General features: G+C 37.3%; 1 protein-coding gene across 1 annotated transcript in view; it reads right to left on the bottom strand.

Moving 5' to 3' along the window:
• The window catches only part of CEP120 (centrosomal protein 120), a 39,369-nt gene extending 21,897 nt beyond the window's left edge, over positions 1–17,472 (bottom strand). The window contains exons 1-12 of the mRNA XM_005506691.4: positions 17,220–17,472; positions 15,744–15,900; positions 14,694–14,808; positions 13,738–13,879; positions 11,501–11,649; positions 10,109–10,306; positions 7,700–7,927; positions 7,248–7,455; positions 6,392–6,499; positions 4,968–5,145; positions 2,535–2,684; positions 1,511–1,693 (exon numbers count right to left, since the gene is read on the bottom strand). Coding sequence (XP_005506748.2) covers positions 1,511–1,693; positions 2,535–2,684; positions 4,968–5,145; positions 6,392–6,499; positions 7,248–7,455; positions 7,700–7,927; positions 10,109–10,306; positions 11,501–11,649; positions 13,738–13,879; positions 14,694–14,808; positions 15,744–15,900; positions 17,220–17,271 — 1,868 coding nt within the window. The 5' untranslated portion in view covers positions 17,272–17,472. The remainder of the gene's footprint in view (positions 1–1,510; positions 1,694–2,534; positions 2,685–4,967; positions 5,146–6,391; positions 6,500–7,247; positions 7,456–7,699; positions 7,928–10,108; positions 10,307–11,500; positions 11,650–13,737; positions 13,880–14,693; positions 14,809–15,743; positions 15,901–17,219) is intronic.
• Between the last annotated feature and the right edge of the window lie 3,884 nt (positions 17,473–21,356).

Raw genomic sequence — 21,356 nt, 5'->3', positions numbered from 1 at the left:
AAGAATACGCATAAGTCATGTAACTGAAAGTTATCACCAGTTGAACGTGAAAGTACACTGCAGTGTAGACCCATACTTGGCCAGAAACAAAACTATCATTTCAGTTATGGAAGCCTGGAAGCTGCAGAATTAAGAATCAAGCAATTTGCAAGCAAAAGCTGCAGGAATTAACCATGTCTGTGGTTTCCACAGAAATTCTGTAAAGTATTTTTACAATGCTGAAATCTTCTAGAGTTATTTGCAATGGAAAAAACCCCAAAACTACAGACATTCGTACTTCACATAAGTTAACACAAATTACTGCATTAAATTCTGATAATTTTCTACCAGTCATTGATTAAAAAACAAAACAAAATTCAAGGTAGTTGACCTCAGAAATCTGTGTAATTAAGTCAGTTCAACATATCAGTGTAAAAAGAATGTTTCAGCAACAATACCAAAGCCAGGAAGGTATTAGCACAGTAATATCCAGATACCTGATCACATTTTTAGAATGCCATCTGGTGGTTATTCTGTGCAAAACTAGGTTTCATTTTAACAAACCTTATTGGTGAAAGTGTGAACCTTAATGTACAGTAGGATCACAAAGTAACTCTCCACAAATCAGGCTGTGCTGGCTTTCACACCAAAAAAATTTAAACCAAGTCAATTTTCTTTCAACTTGGGAGGAAGTGGGGATATCAGTCTTTGTGTCAGTAACCTGAAGCTTCCTGTGTGTCAAATATAGCACTTTTTAATTATCTGTGGGACTAGAGGTTTAAAATTTACCTCGGTATTAACAGAGATTACATTAATTTCCAAAGGCATAATCAAGTTCCATTATAACACAGAAAAAGATGAGGGTCTAGACACTGACTGCTAGCACAGTTTACATCTTCAACAAGGACACAGGACAGAAGTAACTATAAGTTAAGTTTCTTCATATACATAAAAAAAGAACATCGGTCCTCTATGTAAATGAACATCTATCTTCAGACAGAATATTAACTAATAACACTGCTTCTCCTCCTGATGTACACAAGCTCAAACCCCTGCTACTATCACAGGGAATAATCCTGCAACAGGAAGCCTCTTCACTTTATGGATATATCTGTCCTCTAAACTTTCACTAAGTCAGTTACATCAAAAAGAATACTGTGGACAAATTCTTAACTGTTTTTTGAAATATGAGTTTTTTGTAATTGTTAAGTAACTTGAAGAAGTGTCTCAGTAACATTTTTTTCCAATTATTTATTTCTTTAATCTGCCTGTGAAGCTTACCCAAGATTGTGATTATATGAAGGTTAATTATGATGACCTTGGTAATGGTGTGGGATTGCACAATATGCCTGTGGAAATTTAACTTTTAATCTCTTGGATGCCTACTCCCACCCCCATACTGCAGTACTCTGCACCTGGTTTACCTACTCAAAGAGGTAAATAGGAAGAGTTTGCCCCTTCTCAGGGAAATACTAAGCAAACAATTCTTCAAAATTTGCTACAGAAGAAGTCATTTTTTTAATAGTTTTACCCTTCTGCTGCTGTGACACTGACTGTTTCATTACAAGTCTGACGCCAGCATTGTTCACCATTACCACCCAAGAAACGGGTTTTTTCTGAAGCCAAAACATTTGAAAGCTGAAGTCTCGCCACCCCTAGAAGTAAGTCTTTAGCTGTTTTATCCTTGTGCCACAATTCAACCAGCAGAGGTAATCTGAAATAAAGAAGTGATTTTACTGTCAGGCATCAACACAAAATACAAAACATTCCTATTCTTTTGTAGAACATGCAGTCATTTTCTCAAGTAACTTCCCACATCAGTGATGGTCACATTTGTCACACAGTTAGATGCCTCTCACTCACAGAGCAATGAGACTGACTTTGTATCTTCTCTATCACTTACTCACTTTCGTCAGATTATCATCCATGTCTCAAATTATTAGAAAGAACAACGCTGCAGTGAAAGTGATGGACTTAATCTTAAGAGACCTAGGTCATGTTCATTTATAAATAAATTTTAGTCACTGCCACTCACAGAATACAGCTCCTCCATCTATTCTTTAAAAAAATACCACTGTTTTGATGGTTCTTTATTTCACATCTTAACCAGGTATTGTAAACTAGTGGAACTACTGGGAAAATTGTGTCATAGCCCTCAACACTGTACCTCCTACATACTTGTTGTATGTTCAAAGATATCCGATAATCATTGTGCATTAAAAACAAAAACTTACCTACTTCACTTGAAGTAACGCTCTGTTAAAACAATGCTATCAACCTTTAACAGCCTACAACAACAGCACTTGTTTCTGTATGCAATGATCCCTGCATACGTACTCAAGAGAAAAACAAGAATTTTATAGTCCTTGAATTTAAATGTAAGTAATAGAGAAACTGGAAAGGCAGTGTATTAAATACATGTTGGCATTAACACATGGAATCTTTACAAAATTCTCAAACTAATGATCTTAAGTAAAACATTTGAACTTGTGACTGCATTTACAACAAAAAAATAGAGGAAGTGTAATTAAGGTAAAAAGAATGCAAGTTATCACCTGAAGAATGTATCTTGAAGCTGATGAGGTATGGTTGCAAAGTCAAATGCACAGTAGGACTGCGGAAGAAAGACTTCCATGTTCTTTCTGACTTCTACAGGTGGGCTTGTCATAATAGGCGCTGCGCTGCCAAAAAATGGATACGAGTACCTAACAGAAACAATAACAAAGTCAAGCAAATAATAACTTAATAAATCAATATTTTTTTCATATACCTTCTACAAGAAAACCCATTTAGACAACTTTTACTGAAGCACTGATCCAGCTTCATTTATATTTCCTGTTATTTTGACAAAAGAGCTTTAATAACCTGTATGTTCACAACACTATCAATTCAAATTTCATTAAAATTCTGCAATTATTATATAAAGAAAGCAGAGAAATAAGAGAAAGGAATATTATATTCAGATGCAGATGGCTACTTGAGAACATTTATAACTGTATTTACAGCTAAGCCTGGTCTAATATGTAATAATTCATAACTAAGTATACATGTATATCTATATATACAATGTCAAAACCATTTGAAAATTTCTGTCACTTTTGAAGTATTTAATTTTTAATTCCAACGGTTCGATTCACAAAAAGATGAACCATTTTACCAACATGATTTACAAAGAGACCTGTACTACTCTACTGACACAATTCAGTGTATGATAAACTACAAAGGGGAGGCTAAAAATCTCTTGAGCTTTGCTCAAATTGATGATGCCAGCTTCCAGCTAAGTTACTAATAAATTAAATGCTACATCAAATGCTGCCACTCATAAAATTCCATACTTCAACTGTTTGTGCAGAACTATTTAAAGAGCTTGTTTAAACTTGAATGAAATAATGCTCCAGGTATATACAGTGAAAATGCAATTTTTTTACCCTGTAATTTTTCTTAGCATTCTGTGTTTGGATGTTTCTCCTCTTCAGTTTCTTGCCATATTCATAACTAACTGTAAAAACTGAAGTGCATGAAACAGCAAAACATGTGTTCTCACTGAAGCATTAGTTTTTGGAACGTTATGTGAAAAAGCTTTTATGTTTTAAAGCTTTTATTGTGTGTTGTTCTCCACATACTATTTAATCATATTGACTATACAGAAAACCATTAATTATGCAATCTGTATTAGTTGTGTTCTAAAATACTCCACTCCAACCCTGCCTTTTCATCCTAGTTCAAACAAAAATTAAACTCCAAGAATCATTAACACAAACAGACTTCCCGGTGACCAGTTAAAACTGTATTGAACCAAACTATCACAACAAATGTAAAGCAAATGCACATGCACTTCCACAGCCACAAATACTCAACTCTCAAACCAAATCACCATTTAAAGATAGCTTCGTGCAAGGGCCCTAATGGAAACTAGAAGGCAAACTGTAAAAACTGCTATGAACCACTGAATTTATATATGTCATTAATAACTAATATTCCACAAAGCAGGATTTTTATTTTCTTAAAGATTTAATAGATACAGTGAGATTTTTTTTTATCTTAAAACACTAGGGAAAAACTAAAACAAAACAAGTTGATAGAAAAAAAAAAGGCTTCTCTCCTCACTGGCAATGTTAAGAAAAACCCTAACACCCAACATGCAGACAGATACCAGTTTCAATACCCTCACATTTAACTGGTCCTTCATCTTTTTAGTTGTTATTCTTCTAACTTAGCATTCACCTCTTAGCTAACATCTGTTTTTCTCCAAAAGTGCTCTCATATTTTCTTTCACATTGACATCAGCAACAAACTAATCTCTAAGGAATTGTTCCAAACCAGCTCTGCTAGTTTTCTACTTCTGCTCCAGGCACAAAACTCATGTATCTAAAAATCTTGTCTTTTTTTGTAACTCACAAATTAATGTAACAAAATATGCTACTTCTCCCTACTAAGCTTTACTTCTTCTATGCAATGACTACAAAAAAAACCTGATATTACCTTTCAGAATGATAACGGATTTACTACAACGTTTCTTCACTTTAAGATTGGAATGTGCTTACTTTAGATTCACTATCACACACAAACCAGGTCATCTGTCTCCTAGTAAAACGCTAGAAGGAGTTCTTGATGGAGACATGGAAAGCTACAGAAATCACTTATTCGATCAGCCAGGAAAGTAGCCAGAAAGTAAAGAGACAAACAATCCTCCTTTTCCCTAAGGACTGAATGATGATCTGCATTATCTGAGCTCAGATATTCAGATGAGATTTTATACAAATTACAGTGCAGGTGAAGTGTTAAATATCTTTAATGCTGTAATGGTCAGAATTTTAGTGATGAACCAGATGAACATTTCAAAGTATTCTGCTACTGAAAATCAGCTACGTAAAGGTAAAAGGCATCAGGCAGCACACTGCCACCAATCATTCAGCTTATGAAGGCTTTGCATTAAAAAGAAAGGTACCATTATCACCAAGAATAAGATGAACAAAACTAAGTTGTACCTTAAAATGCAATTTATTGGAAAACCAACTTCCAGACCACGGATACTTCGCAAATCTATTGAAAAGCAAAAATGGTGAGAGGCTGCTGGAATGACAATTTTCTGTGCTGACACAGGCTCAGAAGAGCTGGATGCACCCACAGGGTTGGGCTGAGATGCAGCTACTGGACCCTTATGAGCTGAAAACACAGAAGAGAATTTGTGTGTATTTTTAGTAATTTCTTCTGCCACAAATAACAAAATATATTAAAGACAAGTTTCACATTTTAAATGCAAGTACAGATAGGTTGCTTGCCAAAGAGATTTAAATTCCTTGTAATATAAGCCAATGTTATGAAAATTAGCTATTCTCTTTGTAAGTTACTGCTTCCAAAGAAAAAACACCAAACCCAACATGCTTTAAGTCTTAACGGATACTGTAATATTTTTTCCTTTTAATTAATCTTCAGAGCTATGTAAGTTTCTCAGGGAAAAGAAGTTTATACAAAGATCCAAGATATCAAATGCCTCCAAAGGCTGCTATAATACTTCAGTTTCACAAGTACACAGAATTGTTCCTAGCCAACTTGAGAGCATGCAGAAGAGGGGGGCTAACAACAACAACAAAAAAACCCAAACCCCAAACATTTACAGTAACTTGGTTTGCTTTGAGTTAAATAACCTCTTTACTTTGGAACTGAAAGAGACAGAGCATCAAGTCAGTTACAGCGGTCCTATAAGACAGCATCAACTACTGGTCCGAAGCTGAAGTTTAACAACTGAAATAAACCAAAATGCTCTAGCTAGTTCTGTAAAGCACATTTGTTTATGCCCTTTGATCAGAACCCAACTACCATGACATAGATTTTACAATTTAGGAAGCAGAAGCTACAGTGAGTGTCTGTCCAACTGCATCCAGGCTTCTCAAGTCCCTACACTGGAACCAAATACTGCTCTCTAAGTGTAAAAGGTCAAACTACAAGTTTTACAAACAAGGTGTCCAGATAGTAAAACAGAAAAAAGGCAAAGAAACTGTCAGAGATCAACACAACTACCTTTTTCAAGTGCTAGTTGTTCTGATTCTCTTTCTTTGTAATTATCTGAAGTGTTTCCATTTTTGATACTTTTAAAAATACATCATTGCTAGCATTGACTATTTTTCCTGCTTGTTTTTGAGTGTTTTATTTGCATTAACAGTCACAATATAAAGAAGAAAAAAAACAATAATACTTCAATATCAGCTAGTTAGCACAACATAGTAATGAAATAATTTTCAGTGATTCAGAAAAAAGGTAACTAGATTGCTTGATGCAATGAAAGATTGATTAGGAGTTTAAGGCTGTGACAGACAAGAGAACAAAAACCAGCCTACTGTTAAAATTAATTTAAGTTGCTAACATACTCAAGTTTCATTCAATGTACTAAATTAGATGAACTGTACATTACTGGAATTTTGCAGATCTGACAGAGGTGTCTTTGCTGTGCTCTGTGACTTAAAAACTGGAAGCTCTTCAGTATACTTGTTAACCTCTTGGCAAGACTCAGTCACCAGCCCTGAAAGATAAACGTGAAATGATATATTTTACACCTTACCAAAATGGAGAATTGTAAACTTATTATTACTGTGAATAAAAAAAAGCACAATCCTAGATTTCTTAACTGCTGATTCAAACAAGCTGCTGGGTTCACAATACTTATTCTTGATACATTCCACATAAAGGACTTAATCCTTGCTCAGTTAAGATCAGTCAGGATTAGCAGACAAATCCTGAGAGCAAATCCTAAGACACAGATTTTCCTCTACAGAAATGGCTGTTTTTAGGACCAATCTCAAAAAAAACAGTAATACAAATCAGAAAAATAATCATTCAGCTTATTCATAATCATCTCTTAAGAAGATGTATATTTAGTAATGTTTGGCAAACTAATATTCTTTATTCTGAGCTTTACTCTATCATTACAGTATTTCTTCCTCTCTTATCTCTTGTTGTTCTTTAGTTTTTCACCAACCCAGTCCCCAAAACAGAAACAAATCAAGGGAAGTAATAGAAGGCTATGCGGGCTACCATGTCCCTACAAAAGGATAGTGTAAAAATAAACAAACAAGAAAACCAGATAACTGGTTTTTCCCAGAAATCTGTATAGTATGAAAGTTTCTTTTCACAATTTATTATCTACATAGTCAATTCCTTATAAATAACAAAAATACATCACCATATATCACAATATATCACCATAAGTAAGTAGTACATGACAGAAGACCATACTTGACAACTGAGGAATAAAACTGTATACCACATACCGTTTTGCTTTGGTTTCAGGCTTTTTTCAACCTTAAGACTTTCCACTTCACTTTCTGTTGCTTCATCTTCTGTTGAAGAAGAGCGGTCATCTTGGGTTGGGACGTTCTGGGATCTCTGCTGCAGGCCCTCTTTTTTTCCACTAATAGGTGAAAGAACTTTATCCTGTGGTTGTTTGGGTTCCACTTGAGCATTTAAGGGAATCAAAGGCTGAGTAAAGTGACACAGTTGTCTTATTGATGATGGCTTATACTGAAATTCTGTCTACAACATTTTTATAGTTTGAGATTATTTTTCTGGTATAGAAAAGTAAAGCAATAAAAGGATTATACACATAAAGCAAATTTTTCTTTCCAGTTTTCTTTTACATCTTCAAATATGACCTAGAAATACTGTATTTTAACATTAAACTGTGCAACAGTGTCTAAACCAACAATAAATGAGTAAGCTATACCTGGGCAATCGTATTCTCCCTTTGCAGAATTACAGATACCCCAATAGTAGGAGCCATATCCAGAGGCAACTGTGGCAGTTTCTGTTTAGCTTTATTGGGTGGAACAAGGACAAATGCTCCTTCTATTGCCACAGGGTGCTGATCAATCTCCACATTTCCTTTCTTCAGTAGTCCAGAAAGTGGTATTTCAGTGCTTCCAAGAGACTGGTCCCCACAGCAAAGGTGGATCTGTGTACATACAAGAGTGCTAGAAAGTAACTGCCATGTGTGTTTCCACTCAAGCTGTCTGTTCACCCTCTAATTTGTTATATTTATGCTACCTTTAGTAAACTGATCATCCCTAGTCTAGTCCCTCTATGCTGAGAACAAGTGTTTTGAGCAATACAAAAACAGCTATGAAACTTCAGTATTGAGCAGGTAGGAATTGCCCAGTGCTAGCACAGCAGCAGATCCCTGCACTGCCCTTCTGAGGATCTGTGTCATATTATCCCTTCTGAAAGATTCAATAGCCTGTGACTTCTAAACATAGCACAGATTCTTACCCTTATTGAACAGACACATGAAATACGTGACTGCAACGTAAAGAAAAAAAGTTACTTGAAAGCTCAGCCTTTGTGTATACATTTAGACACCACTTAAATAGCAAGGATTTTTGAAATTAAATAACTGTTCTTAATTCTTGCCAAGAATCATTTTCCCTTTTTCAAAACTTGACTCAAATCCTTCTTCCTTCTACAGCTTAGTATAATAATACTTTCTAATACTACTTTCTATACTAATTTATGATAATACTTAATATCTTCCACCCAAGTAAGAAATGGTTCTTAAATAAAACCAACACACTCTAGTGTAATTTATTTTCCTCAGTAAGCATTACTTTTTGAAACTTACATACCAACTTGCTCTTTCCCAAGTAAGAGTCACTTCAATTCTGTTTTAGACAGTCGGAACACTGTATATTGATCCTTAATATTTATTACACTTAATGAATACTTTAATGCTAAAAGGTGTCAACTGCCAAAATATAGGCCTAGGTGTGTATGTATATATGCACATACACATATATACCAATACAATCATACAAGATAGACATATATATATATATACACATACACACCCACCCTTGTCTGGCAGCTGGCACCTTTTACAACAAAAACCTTATTTTTGTAAAAAAAAAAAAATATATATATGTATACTAAGGATCAGAATACAGTGCTCTGATCCTATATCCTAAATGTTAAGAAGCTGAGTGAGAAGTCGGAAAGAAAACCATAAACCAGATGTGGATCTGACTTCAAGACAACTCTTGTCCAAAAAGTCATTCTTTAACATGATGAAAACATGCATAAGTCCCTGCATGTGCACATATATATAACATATGCTACATTAAACACTTAGTTTCAGGACCATAGACAGATTAAATTCCAAACACATCAGTGCATATGTTTGTCCAAAAGCTGTCATAAGAAAAATATTTAAAGTTGAGACAAAAAAATCTGAACAATTTAAGATTTAACCAGAAATATTTTTAAACTAACCTGGGTAACAAAACTAGAATGGTCTGTACAAATGTAGAGAAACAAGTTGAAAAGAGTCCAGATCAAACACTTACTTTGCATAACTACCACTGTCTTATTTACCTGCTATGTTATTAGAAACCCTATACTACCCTCAACCAAATTCTCTTGTTTTACAATGATTTAAGTGTGAGCCAGACACAGATCACCATAAACCATTTCAGTGCTACCCAATATTCAGAATCATAGACTCACTTAGGTTGGAAAAGACCCTTAAGGTCATTGAGTCCAACTGTAAACCTAACACTGGCAACTCAACCACTAAACCATGCCCCACTTTAAAGGCATAGCTAAAGATAAGCAATACTCCATAACAGCCCAAATAGCATTGTAGTATATTTAAAGATAGCATTTGGTTACAGAGCAGGAAAAAAGCCAGACCCCCTTTATTATTCAAAAAGAGTGCTGAGGACAGTGATTTTAGGCAAGTGTGACCTGAGCAGCTGGTGTGGGTGAGGTTATCACAAGCAGCACAAGCAGGATTGTGGGTTACAGATGGTCTGATTGCAGAGTAAGTCCCAGAGTTCAAAGCTCTTGAGAATGCCACATTAACTCTTTGTAATATCATGTTTCCATAATACCTTTTATCATAATGTGTAACACAGCTTACTGTGGTGACCATACTAAAGAGACTGCACTCCATCTGAACTGGGAAACTTGCTTCTAAGGTTTCCCTCCTATCAACATGAGAATCAACTTATATTTGAGATAAAATACTGTAATACAATCTAGTTTTGTGAAGAAAAACGCTTTCCAGTTCCAGCCTGAGCCATATTCTATTTATCTATTTTCATTATTTATTTTCATTCACACTTGAGAAGAATCAGCTTACCTGCAACTTTGACTGTGCACCAAAATAAACTTGAAGGACATCAGCTGTACTACGTATTCGAACTGAAGCTCTTTCTGGCTCAAAGTTTGGATTAATTAAATCAGTGAAAGGTTCATTTGTGACATCATTTCCCAGTAATGAATAGTAGAAAAAAAACTCGGGCTGCCGTTCAGGAAGTTTCATAGTACTAGGAACTAACTAAAAAAGATGCAGAGAAGAATGTATCCCTTTCATTAATGTACAGTTACAGTAATCCTTAAGCATTAGCTCGGAAATCAAACAGCTTAAAGTGATCTCAAACTACTGAGCAGCTGACCTAAGTCCTAGCTTTCACATATAAAATAAAAACTTTGATACTTAAACTGAATTAAAAAACAATCCAACAAACCCTTCTTTAGAAGTATACCAATACCTTCCAAAGTGACCCATTTTGATCTAACTTTACGATTTATCAGCACCAAGGACTGTAACTGACACACTATATTCAATAATGTCAGGCACTGCTTAAATATTCAGAAACGAGCAGTGCTTCCACCAAATATTTACAGTGTAAACAAACAATGCAGATTAGATACTGAGTTATATAATAACATAGGCAATTGAATAAAACACTGGAACAGCGAGAAACAGGTACCTCAGCCTGTAGTCACTGCAACTGTGAGTTCAATGTCTAAAAAGGCACAAGCTACCCCAGAGTGATCACAGTACACTTACTTTACAAAGCCCTATAATTCTGACATGGAAAATTATTTTCTCAGAAAAAAAGGTGAAAAGACTGAAAAGAGTTCATCATACACCATGAGCTATAGATCAATTAAAATCATGTCAGCCTCGAGTCATTACTTTCACAGTAACTCAGGCATACCTGTATTTTTAAATCAGACAATGTGTACCCATGTGGTACGGCACAGTGTAAATACAGTACCCAAGGTCTAAAGCTGAAATAATCACATAAGCATGGCACTTCACCCTAGCTACTAAGTCCTTCCCTTAGGCAACACAAACTCTACTGTTTCATATATCTTATGGATTTGAAAAGTATTTCATGTTGTTTGAACTTCAGTAAGACTAATATTATCCATACACCTACTTCTAATACTACATCGTAATATAAAGGTATACATTTCATAAAAGTGCTTCACTTAAAGTAAATACAATTTTAGTGCTCCAAAAGAATGCTGATCTTTCACCTGTAATTTGGCATGCAAATATTACATAAAGTTTCAAAATTAAAATTAATGTATATTATATTATTTCATTACAAGACAAGCCTATTTATTGCAATAAACTTACAAGACAATAAAAAAAATCCTAACTAGAAATAAATGAGAGCATAAAAATACAAACATAGGATAGTAATGCTTAAGAACAACACATAGCAAGGAAACAAACCTGTTCCAACTGTGTGGCAAATGCAATAGTTACAGACAAGACAAAGTAGTCTCTGCAATACTCTGCTGGTCCAATTTGATGATAGCCCTCTTCTTCATTCAAGACTGGTACAATACTTTTAGAGTCTAGTGCAGAAAGAAAGGCAGGTGCTAAGAGAGAAGAAAAAAAAATTGTAAGTAACTTGTGAGCTTATTAATCACTGCAGGAATCTCACAATAAGCAAAGATACTGATGCCTGGTTCCAAAGCATTTCAAAATAAAATAGTCCCTAAGTATACTTAGCTATAGCTACAAAAAAAAAACCTGGAAATTAATTTCTATTCAGGGGGCATAGATGTTATTTTGAACATTATGCTAGACAGAATGCTAGTGCCTATTTTTATTTAATATTACAGTGAGTAACATTACAGTGACCCAAACTTTATTTCATTATGTTGGATTCTATCATGTCTATTTCACTCATTAAAGAATTGAAAGACACTAACCGCATATGACAATCTGTTCAACTGTTGAAATAAGTATGATGTCTCATTCCACAGACCTGTGGAATGTTTCGTTTATATATTTTTCACCTAAAGTCTTAAGTGTATAAAACAGTGTATTCTGGTTTACTAGTTTCTATTGTACAGTGCCAGTAATTCAATACATTTCAAAGCACCTCAAGTTACACCAAATAGTAACAATCACAAAGCCCCTTTTGGTTGTGAACCAAAAGGCTCAATTTCAAATACTGGAAACATTAGACCGTTTCGGTCAACGAAGGGAAAAAAAAACCAAAATACCCCACCAGAGAAAACCCCAAAATCACAGTGCATGAAACCTAAAATGAAAACATCTCCTTAACTATCTGAGTACTGGGTAGTCTAGTTTTGCCATACCCAGTGCTTGGAACATTAACTTTAAATATGCAAAAATCTGTACTTTTGCTTTCCTCCATTGCCTAAATATGGTATTGACTAATCTTGAGATGACAGAAGAATGGGAAAAGCAACCAAACATGATTGAATCAATTAGAAGGGGAAGACAGTGCCGGGTGAAGGCAGAAGGGATTTATTGTATTTTCTGCCAGTGTCAGCAGGAATGGGAGTACTTCTGGGCAGAAAGATCAAAAGGGAAGTGCATCTTAAATTATTTACACTAGTTCCTTGCCTCCTTTACAAGCTTTACAGAAAGCAAAATTCCTGTGCTTTGTTGTGAACCTGAAAGAACAGTGTAAGCTAAATTATCACACTGGAATTTCAATGCTGCCTTAATCACTTTTGTAATGCAGTCAAGTCAAAGCTTGGGCCAGAAACCTTAAAAAACACTTACTGCCACTGACCACTTTGTTTTTACAAAACTACAGCCACAGATCATGACAAGCAGATGACAAATTTAGAATTAGGGAAAAGCTACCCTTGGGGCAAGAACACAGAGAATCATAAGATAACTAGGAGAAAATCTATGAGTTGTAACAGTGCCTGTTTTTAGAAATGAAGTAGATAGGCTTTTGGATGGGGAATGAGGGGAAAGGTAAATCTGGTTTTGATTTAGAAGTCTTTTAATCAAATTTCTAAAGGTTGGTTTTGTTTTCTAAACTACTAACTTGCATCAAAAAAAATTCCAGATACAAAAACTAATTGAAAAGCACTGCACATAAAGTCACCTACTATCATTAATATTGAGTTCTGGTAAATTTCACTAATCACTTCTGTATGTACAAGGGAATCCAGAAATTGAATGAGTCCCAACAGTTAAAGTAGATGTTACTAAAAAAAACTTATCAGTAGAAAATTATTTAAGTAGTGAATGATGAAGATTAGGTGAAAAACCTATCAGAAAAGAGAAGCAGCCTACCCAACAAATGAAATATGGTACTACTTTGTAATTCCAACATCAAACTACTGAAAATGCATTCTGTAAAGAAGCTCCTTTCTTATTTCTTCTATTACAGATTTTTTAAAGCCCTGAAATATGGGTAAAACGGCCAGAGGAGTAAACAATGAGTCCCCGACTCTTCTTTTAAAGGCCAGTTGGTTCATGACACTGTCCACCTGACAGTCATACTGTTACCACAATAAAGAATCCTTGTAAAGTTATTGCTACAAGGTACATTAATCAGCTGTAAAGGATTTGCATTGGAAATACTATGAAATTAAAATTCTCTTGATATGCAAAACAACTCATTTGCAACAGTGGTATGTTCATCTAGCACAGAAACATTTTTAATTCCAAGTGAGAGACATTATGTTACTTACCCTTCCCTTCTCTAGGGGGTGCCTCCTTTGCTTTAAAACCATCAACCATTGCTTTTGAATCAGTCTCCAACACAACACCTACTTGTATTTCAGATTTAAATTTAGTGTACTTGTTACTAAGCAGAGCATACCATTTTGGTGTCTATATAATTAAAAACAAAAATTTGAAAAAAGCATTAAAAAATAAGGAAAATAATATAATATTGTTAAGAAAAAAATATACGTGCTCTAGCATTTCCACTTTATCACCTACAAAAATATACCTTGTTTTTTATTTCCAAAAGTCTGTTCTGATTTGAGTGCACTATTATATTAGATGTTTTTATAGAATGATTCCTGGAAGACCAGATGAACACTTTCCCCTGATTTGTACAGTAAACAAGTTAGCAAGAAAAATACTCTATACATCTCTGATGAGAAGATAAAATCTTCTAGTTCCAAACTGAAAGTGCACGCTAAGTTACATGGTTCACAAATTCTTAAAAAGTTTGATGTCAAAATAAGACAAAGTCCTGTTATGACCCATATCAGAGTTATGTTTTGACCAAGCACAACACAATTGATTAATTAAATTTATATAAACAATTGCATTTTGTTTACTCTGTGCTGTGTTATGTGGCTTTAACTTCTAACTGCCTAACATCTTCCACAGAGTCCTATTAAAACAAACAGCTTGAGACTCATGATGGAGACTCAAATTGCTCAATACCAATTGCTTGGACAATCCCATCGATTCATAAAATTGCTTAAAAGTATTGCCCTTACAAATGTACTAATTCTCAAATTCAGAATTGCAAGATTAGTACAAAAGTATTCTAATTTGTCCATGTTCTTTTAAGAGTCAAGATGTTTCTCCTCTAAAAAAAAGTTTTGTCTGTGCTTTAATACAAATTCTATCCATAACAGTACTGTTGTCAAAATGCAAATTTTTTAAAGCTTTATACCCAACAACATACCTGTTTATTTTCCTGCACAGCCCTTAAATCAAGTACAATATAGCCTATATTCTCTTTAGCTGAAGTTACAGTATCCAATGCAAAACACTGAAGTTTGATAGGCGTACGCTGCAGCCTGAAAGAACAACTCAGTTGAAATCCAAAGTGTAAAAGTTATCCCTGCAGTCAGTTCACAAAAATAATTAATAAGTTTCAAGCAGAACAATGATACAAGATTTGTTATATAACTAATTTTAGTAGTTGAGAAACTGAGTTTATATTGAACGTACCAAAATTTCATCACGAAGTGAGAGAACTAACAAGTGGATTAATTTTGTAAGAAGAGTACATTGGAGTCTCACAGAGTCCCAAGTGCAATTAAAGAGACATTAGTGACAAATAAATTCAATCTCATCCATGTACAATAAATAAGCTCTGCACCTTAAATGAAACTGGAATTTCACTTATGAGGGTAGCTAAAAAACATGACTTATGCAATAGATTTTTGTGCAAAGCACCTAACTATACTTAGATGCATAGATAAGGTGTCTATCATAACGTATTTTCCTCTCATTAAAAATCAAAAATAATATGGCCTTTTTAATATATTTGAAAATACAGAGGCAATGCTGTAATCTGTAGGTCAAAACCAAAGGACAGTTATGGAAATCTTATTCAATTTCTCAGCTCTTCTGACACTGGGCTTTTGAGGCTTGAAATGAATTGTGTGTCACAGGATACATAAGAAACCTTAAATCCAATACATGGCCTATATCATTATTAACTTGCTGTAAACTCTTGGGGTTTTTTCAGTAGTATAAAAACATAACCTTTTTAAGTTTTAAACACCACTTATCTTGCCACATACTACTTCTGCTCATTGTGGCAACATTATGGTTGATCAGTGTGCAGCTAGAAGAAAGTTTCTAAAAAAAAAAAAAAAAAAAAAAGCAACAAAAAACCAAAAACAAAATCAATGACAGTAACACAAAAATTGTACTTCAGTAGCTGTAAAAAAACCCCCAAAAATTAAAATTGATCTACAAATTAGACTTCACTTTTTAACGTTACCTGTGCTGATGAAGTGCTTTCCTATCAAGTTCCCAAGCCAATTCCGTAGCAAATTCTGGCTGATCGGTATGCTCTACAGGATCCGTAGCCAGCTGCTCACCATCAAACTTCGCTTCAACTATAAGCATATGCTTGGGTCGTTTTGGAAAATAGCGCCCTGTAAAAGAGTGTAATTGACACACACCATCACAAAAAAAGAGTGAGAGGTCAGCTTTATGCCATAAACCAATTACATAAAAATACATTTCCCACATCATTTTCCCTGTGCCTACTCTAAAGCTATGTTCTTCATATTAAAAAAGTCTTCCCACACGCAGAAAAACAAAAATAACATGAAATAAACTACTTGTGAAGCATCCAGAAAGACATTAACTAACAAAGAAAGAAATGAGATTACTAGGATGATTTAATTTTGAGAAATCTATGATTTGGAATAGAATAAGTGAACAGGTGAGACAGAGACTGAATGTTTTGCCTCTACTGCAGACTTTGTCACTGTCCCATATCAAAGCAGCAAAACACAATCCAATGAAAGCAGTGAAAAGTGTTTTTCCAACCGCTTGTTGCTGGGAAAAAAAAATAAAAATTACTAGATTAGAAAAGTGTCAAGTGTTGTACAGGATTTGTCCTGGGTTCAGCATCACCTCATATTCCGATTAACAATTTAAATGACAAAATGACCACTTTTAAAATGAACATGTCCCAGAGCGTGGGGAGGGGCTACATGCATGTTGGAGGAGAGTATCTTATTTAAAAACTACAATAACGGGCAGAGAGATAAGAGGATTTACTTGACTAAGAGAAAGCATTCACACACACTAATTACACCTCAGTAATCTGAAAAACTACTTGATTAAGGATGACTAGCCAGGTATTCGGGTCAACACTAAAAAAAGGTTGCAGTAGACTGCTAAAAAAGGATCCTGGTCATCACAAGACATCGGCTGGACTCCACTGTTTCGGGCCAAAGCTCTCCTGAAGAGTGTCCCGGCTGAAAAGACCGCACACGCAGGCAGGCAGCGATGTTGTCACCGGCAGCCGGAGAGGGCAGAGGCGACGCGGGGCTGCCTGTGCCCGCACACGGGCTGGATGCCGAAGAGGCGGCAGCAAACGACTCCGCATTCGCGGGGAACAGCAGTGAGCCAGGGCCTGAGAGACACCGCCGGCCAGGCGGGATTTGCCAGGCTAAAAGACGGAATTCTTTTTTGGGAAATGAAGGGCCCTTTCATCATTCCTCTTAAATAACTGCTTGGCCAAATATCTCCAGAAACAAACTGGGGATAGGCCACCTGGCTTTAACATATGTATGTCTATAGCTTTCCTAATATAACCAGCTTATTACGTACAGCTTGGCTTATCCCGCTCACTCCATCAGATAAAACACATCCAGAGGAAGCGACCACCCCTCATTGTCCATCCAGGACAGAGGCGACGACCCCCAGCAGCAGGAGGGCGGACCCCCATCCCCCTGTTTACCTTCCAGAACGGAGACGACGATCAGCAGCCGATCGGCGGCTCTGGAGACCATCTCCTCGCTCCGCCCGGCGGCTGCTGCGGGGTCAGGAAGCGCAGCTGCTCGCGAAGCGGAGCGAAGGACGCACCTGAAGCCCAAGCAGCTCCACTGCCGTTCTGCCGCCACCGACCGCCGCTTTACCGCCTCGGAGCCTTTAAACTCCAACTGCCGCCAGCCGTCGCACTTCCGCCTAGCAACGGCAGCCCCGCCCGCCGCACAGGCAACCGCTTCCGCCGCGGCACAACCACCGCCCGGCCCCGGCGCGCTGGCCCCGCCCCGGCGCGCTGGCCCCGCCCCGGCGCGCTGGCCCCGCCCCGGCGCGCTGGCCCCGCCCCGGCGCGCTGGCCCCGCCCCGGCGCGCTGGCCCCGCCCCGGAGCGCTGGCCCCGCCCCGGAGCGCTGGCCCCGCCCCGGAGCGCTGGCCCCGCCCCGTCGGGCGCTGTTACCGTGCGGGTGTGTGAGGTGGGCGGGCCGCCCCACAGGGCTGCTTGTGGGTCCCCTTCACCGTCTGTTTTCTGGGTCGGAAGTGGGGCGTTTCAGGCAAGGCTGGAGGTGCGGCCGAGCAGCTGTGGTGTTTGCTGTGACTCAGGCTGGAAGCTGTGCGCAGGGTGCCCTCGCGGGTCACCGGCAGTGCCGTGCACCCGGGAGGTAAAACGCACTTTGGGCACATTACCAATTCGAGGAAAAGTAATTGAAAACTTAATATAAGTAAATAAAAATATAAACGTGGCATTGCAGTTTCACATGCACTTCTCATCGCCAGGCAACAAATACCAGCTACTTTAGAGACACCCTCTATTGAAACAGAGAGGTTTCATTTTGGGGTTTTTTAGCACTGTGATGAGTGGCAGGGCAGGACAACCTGAATCAAGCTCTGGCAATATGCAGATTTGTTGTGCTTGGGTCATTTTTAAAGTATTCTGTCTTCCATATGAAGATATGAAGTAACAATCGGTTAAGCCGAAATACCAGGAACTGGTGTCCCCAGTGTCCCAAATTACATGTATGCCTTGACTCTGAGGGAAAATAGAGCATTTTTATGTTTACAATATTGTGTTTGTTAGCCTAGTAAAAACTTTGCACTGACATAAAATCCTTGTGGTTTAGTAACATACATATTCCAGGAAGATACTGAGTCACAATTCACAAACAACAGGGGAGGAAGAACCCTTTTTCTTTTACAGGAGTTTATTCTGGTTCTGAAACACTGCTTAACACACTTTCTTATTTCTGAGTTGAATCTGAGTTCAGTTCTGGCTGGTGCTTTTTGTTGTGACATCTTTTATTGTATAACACTGCATTTGGCCTGACGAGTCTCTACTTCTGAGTTCTTAAATATCTACCACTGTCAGCTTCTGAAAAACAGGATGTAGGTACTTTTTAATGAAGACATGGAGGCAGACCTGACAAATGCGTGAATGTGTGAGAGAAACAGCCCTGCAGACACCCAGGTGAGAGAAGGAGGCAGAGGAGGTGCTCCAGGTGTCAGAGCAGAGATTCCCATGCAGCCCGTGCTGCAGCCCATGGTGAGGCCAGCTGTCCCCTGCAGCCCATGGAGGACCCCATGCCGGAGCAGGTGGATGACCAAAGGAGGCTGTGAGCATGTGGAGACCCCATGCTGGAGCAGGCTCCTGGCAGGACCTGTGACCCCATGGGGTGCCCACACTGGAGAAGTCTGTTCCTGAAGGCCTTTGCTCCATGGAAGGGACCCACACTGTGGCAGTTCAGGAAGAACTGCAGCCCACAGTATTGCCTCAAGCTGGAAAAGTTTGTGGAGAACTGTCTCCTGTGGGAGGGACCCCACCTTGTAGCTGGGGAGGCGTGTGACGAGTCCTTCCCTGAGGAAGAAATAGTGGCAGAGACAACGTGTGATGAACTGACCACAACCCCCACTCCCCATCCCCCTGTGCTGCTTATAGGGCAGGAGGTAGAAAAAATTGGGAGGAAAGTTGAGCCCAAGAAGAAGGGAGAGGAGGGGGGAAGGTGTTTTAAGATGTGGGTTTATTTCTCATTATTCTACTCTGATTTGATTGGTAATAAATGACATTAATTTCCCCAAGTTGAGTCTGTTTTGCCATTGCTGGTAATTGGTGAGTGATCCCTCCCTGTCCTTGTCTTGACCCACAAGCCTTTCATCATATTTTCTCTTCACTGTCCACCTGAGGAGTGGAGTGATAGAGCAGCTTTGTGGACACCTGACTTCCAGCCAGGGTCAACCCACCACAACTGTTGGATCTGAAAAGGATCTGAAAGGATCTGAAAAGGAAAAAGACAGTTACATATGTGAATAATGAATGCAAAGTATTCAGTATATATTCCCAAATTAGGTACAACAGCAATGGCTTTGTACCTCTTTCAAACGTAGGACTATTTAGAACTCTATGATAAAAAAAATTATAGCATCCTGAAGAATATTGGGATATGTTCTGGATCTCCCTTAAGTGCTGCTGTGACACTTCCAGGACTGTTCATGTAACTTACCAGATTATTTCTGTTTCTTTCTAGACCTTTTTGGTAAAAGTATCAGGTGAGATTCTGTGTGAAAATTTCTGTGATAGGAATTCCTTAAGACTGAGGATGGCTAATGAATTTTAAAATCTAAAAATGCCATCAATGGATACATTCCTGATGGTCTTCTTTCAACCTCTTGTTATTTGCCTGCTCACTTTTCACCTAATATGTATTGCTAAAACTGAAGAATCAAGAATTGCCAAACCTTAATTATTTGGAAGGAGGAAAATTTCCAATCAACTTTTTTTTTGAGGATAAAACAAACCAAACCAAACCAACAGACAACAACAACAACAAAAAGAAAAAAAACAAAACCAACAATAACAACAACAACAAACAAAACAAAACAAAAAACCCCTACAAACCACCTCAGTAAAAGTGAGCATGTTTCATGGACTCTATTTTTCAATGCTTTCATATTTTTAGAGACATTTACATTTTTCAAAGTTTTAACGTACTTGTCTAGAGGTAAGACATTCTAAAGGTTACACTGTGACTGAAATTTAAGCTGAAATAATTTCAGGAAATGGCATTTCCTTATGATTAATGATGAAGGAAACCTTTTATATCATCAGTTTCCCCTCATCACTCTTTCACTCCCTGGAAACTCCTTGAATCCTTGCATCTTGAGAGAATTAAGAGGTCAAACTTAAACATGAAGTGAAACTAAGGGCCTAATTCAGAATCCATGAGTCAGTGAGAAGGTTTCTTTGAATGGTTAACTTCAGTGGATTTAGGATCTTGTCTCAAGTGATCAGGCTCAGACTCCTACATCTCTGCAACCAAAAAGGTCTTCTGCACAGTTCAGGTCATATGTGAACAGCAAACATGGTGGATTTTTGTCATTTAACCGAAGAGAATGATATAATTTTGGCTTGCATAACCTGATAGGCCAGTAAAAATCTGAGAACCTTGATCTCCCAAATCTTAGTTCTTTCATTTATACACTAGGCTTTGCTGGTCTTAATAAAAATCAAGATATCATCTTTCTTTTTCAAAGAGACCATTTGCGAAGCTGAAACATGTTGTGTGGTAAAAGAGAGGAGAAATTAAGGACAAAACCATCAAAATAATTCTTCAGTCTGTGGTCAGTGACAGCAAAGATGCTAAAATGAGATACTTTTACAACATTTTAAGAAAAAGTCACTTGGGTCTGGTATTCCAGTTTGGGTTGCTGCCAGAATCACTGTTGGTAATAGCACATACTTATCTGGTTAATTTTAGACTTAATAGGTTAAGAGTAGGCAGAAGCACATCCAGCAAAAAACAAAAGAGAACATGGACTCAAAGATGACCTGGATGCTGCACAGGAGTTTGGATCAGCTTGTCTGTGCTAAGGTTATACAGTTAAGTATTCTTTAGATGTTAGTGAAGCAAACAGAAAGGAAAATAAGTATGTTCAGTGCAACAACTCTTTTTCTTAATTTCTCTATCACAAGTAGCAATGTAAATTTAATTACAAAGAGGCAAGTGGAAGATTCAGAATAAGAATTAACAAATGGGTGGGGAAATGTAGTTATGTACTCTTAATAAAAACTACTTATGACAAGAAGCAGTACTGTTGTTCTGCCCTGAGGGAATGACATTAAT

This window comes from Columba livia, chromosome Z (genome assembly GCF_036013475.1).
Source record: "Columba livia isolate bColLiv1 breed racing homer chromosome Z, bColLiv1.pat.W.v2, whole genome shotgun sequence".
NCBI classification, from domain to species: Eukaryota; Metazoa; Chordata; class Aves; order Columbiformes; family Columbidae; genus Columba; species Columba livia.
Note: the sequence above shows the minus strand (reverse complement) of the source record. Positions and strands in the feature narration are given on the sequence as shown.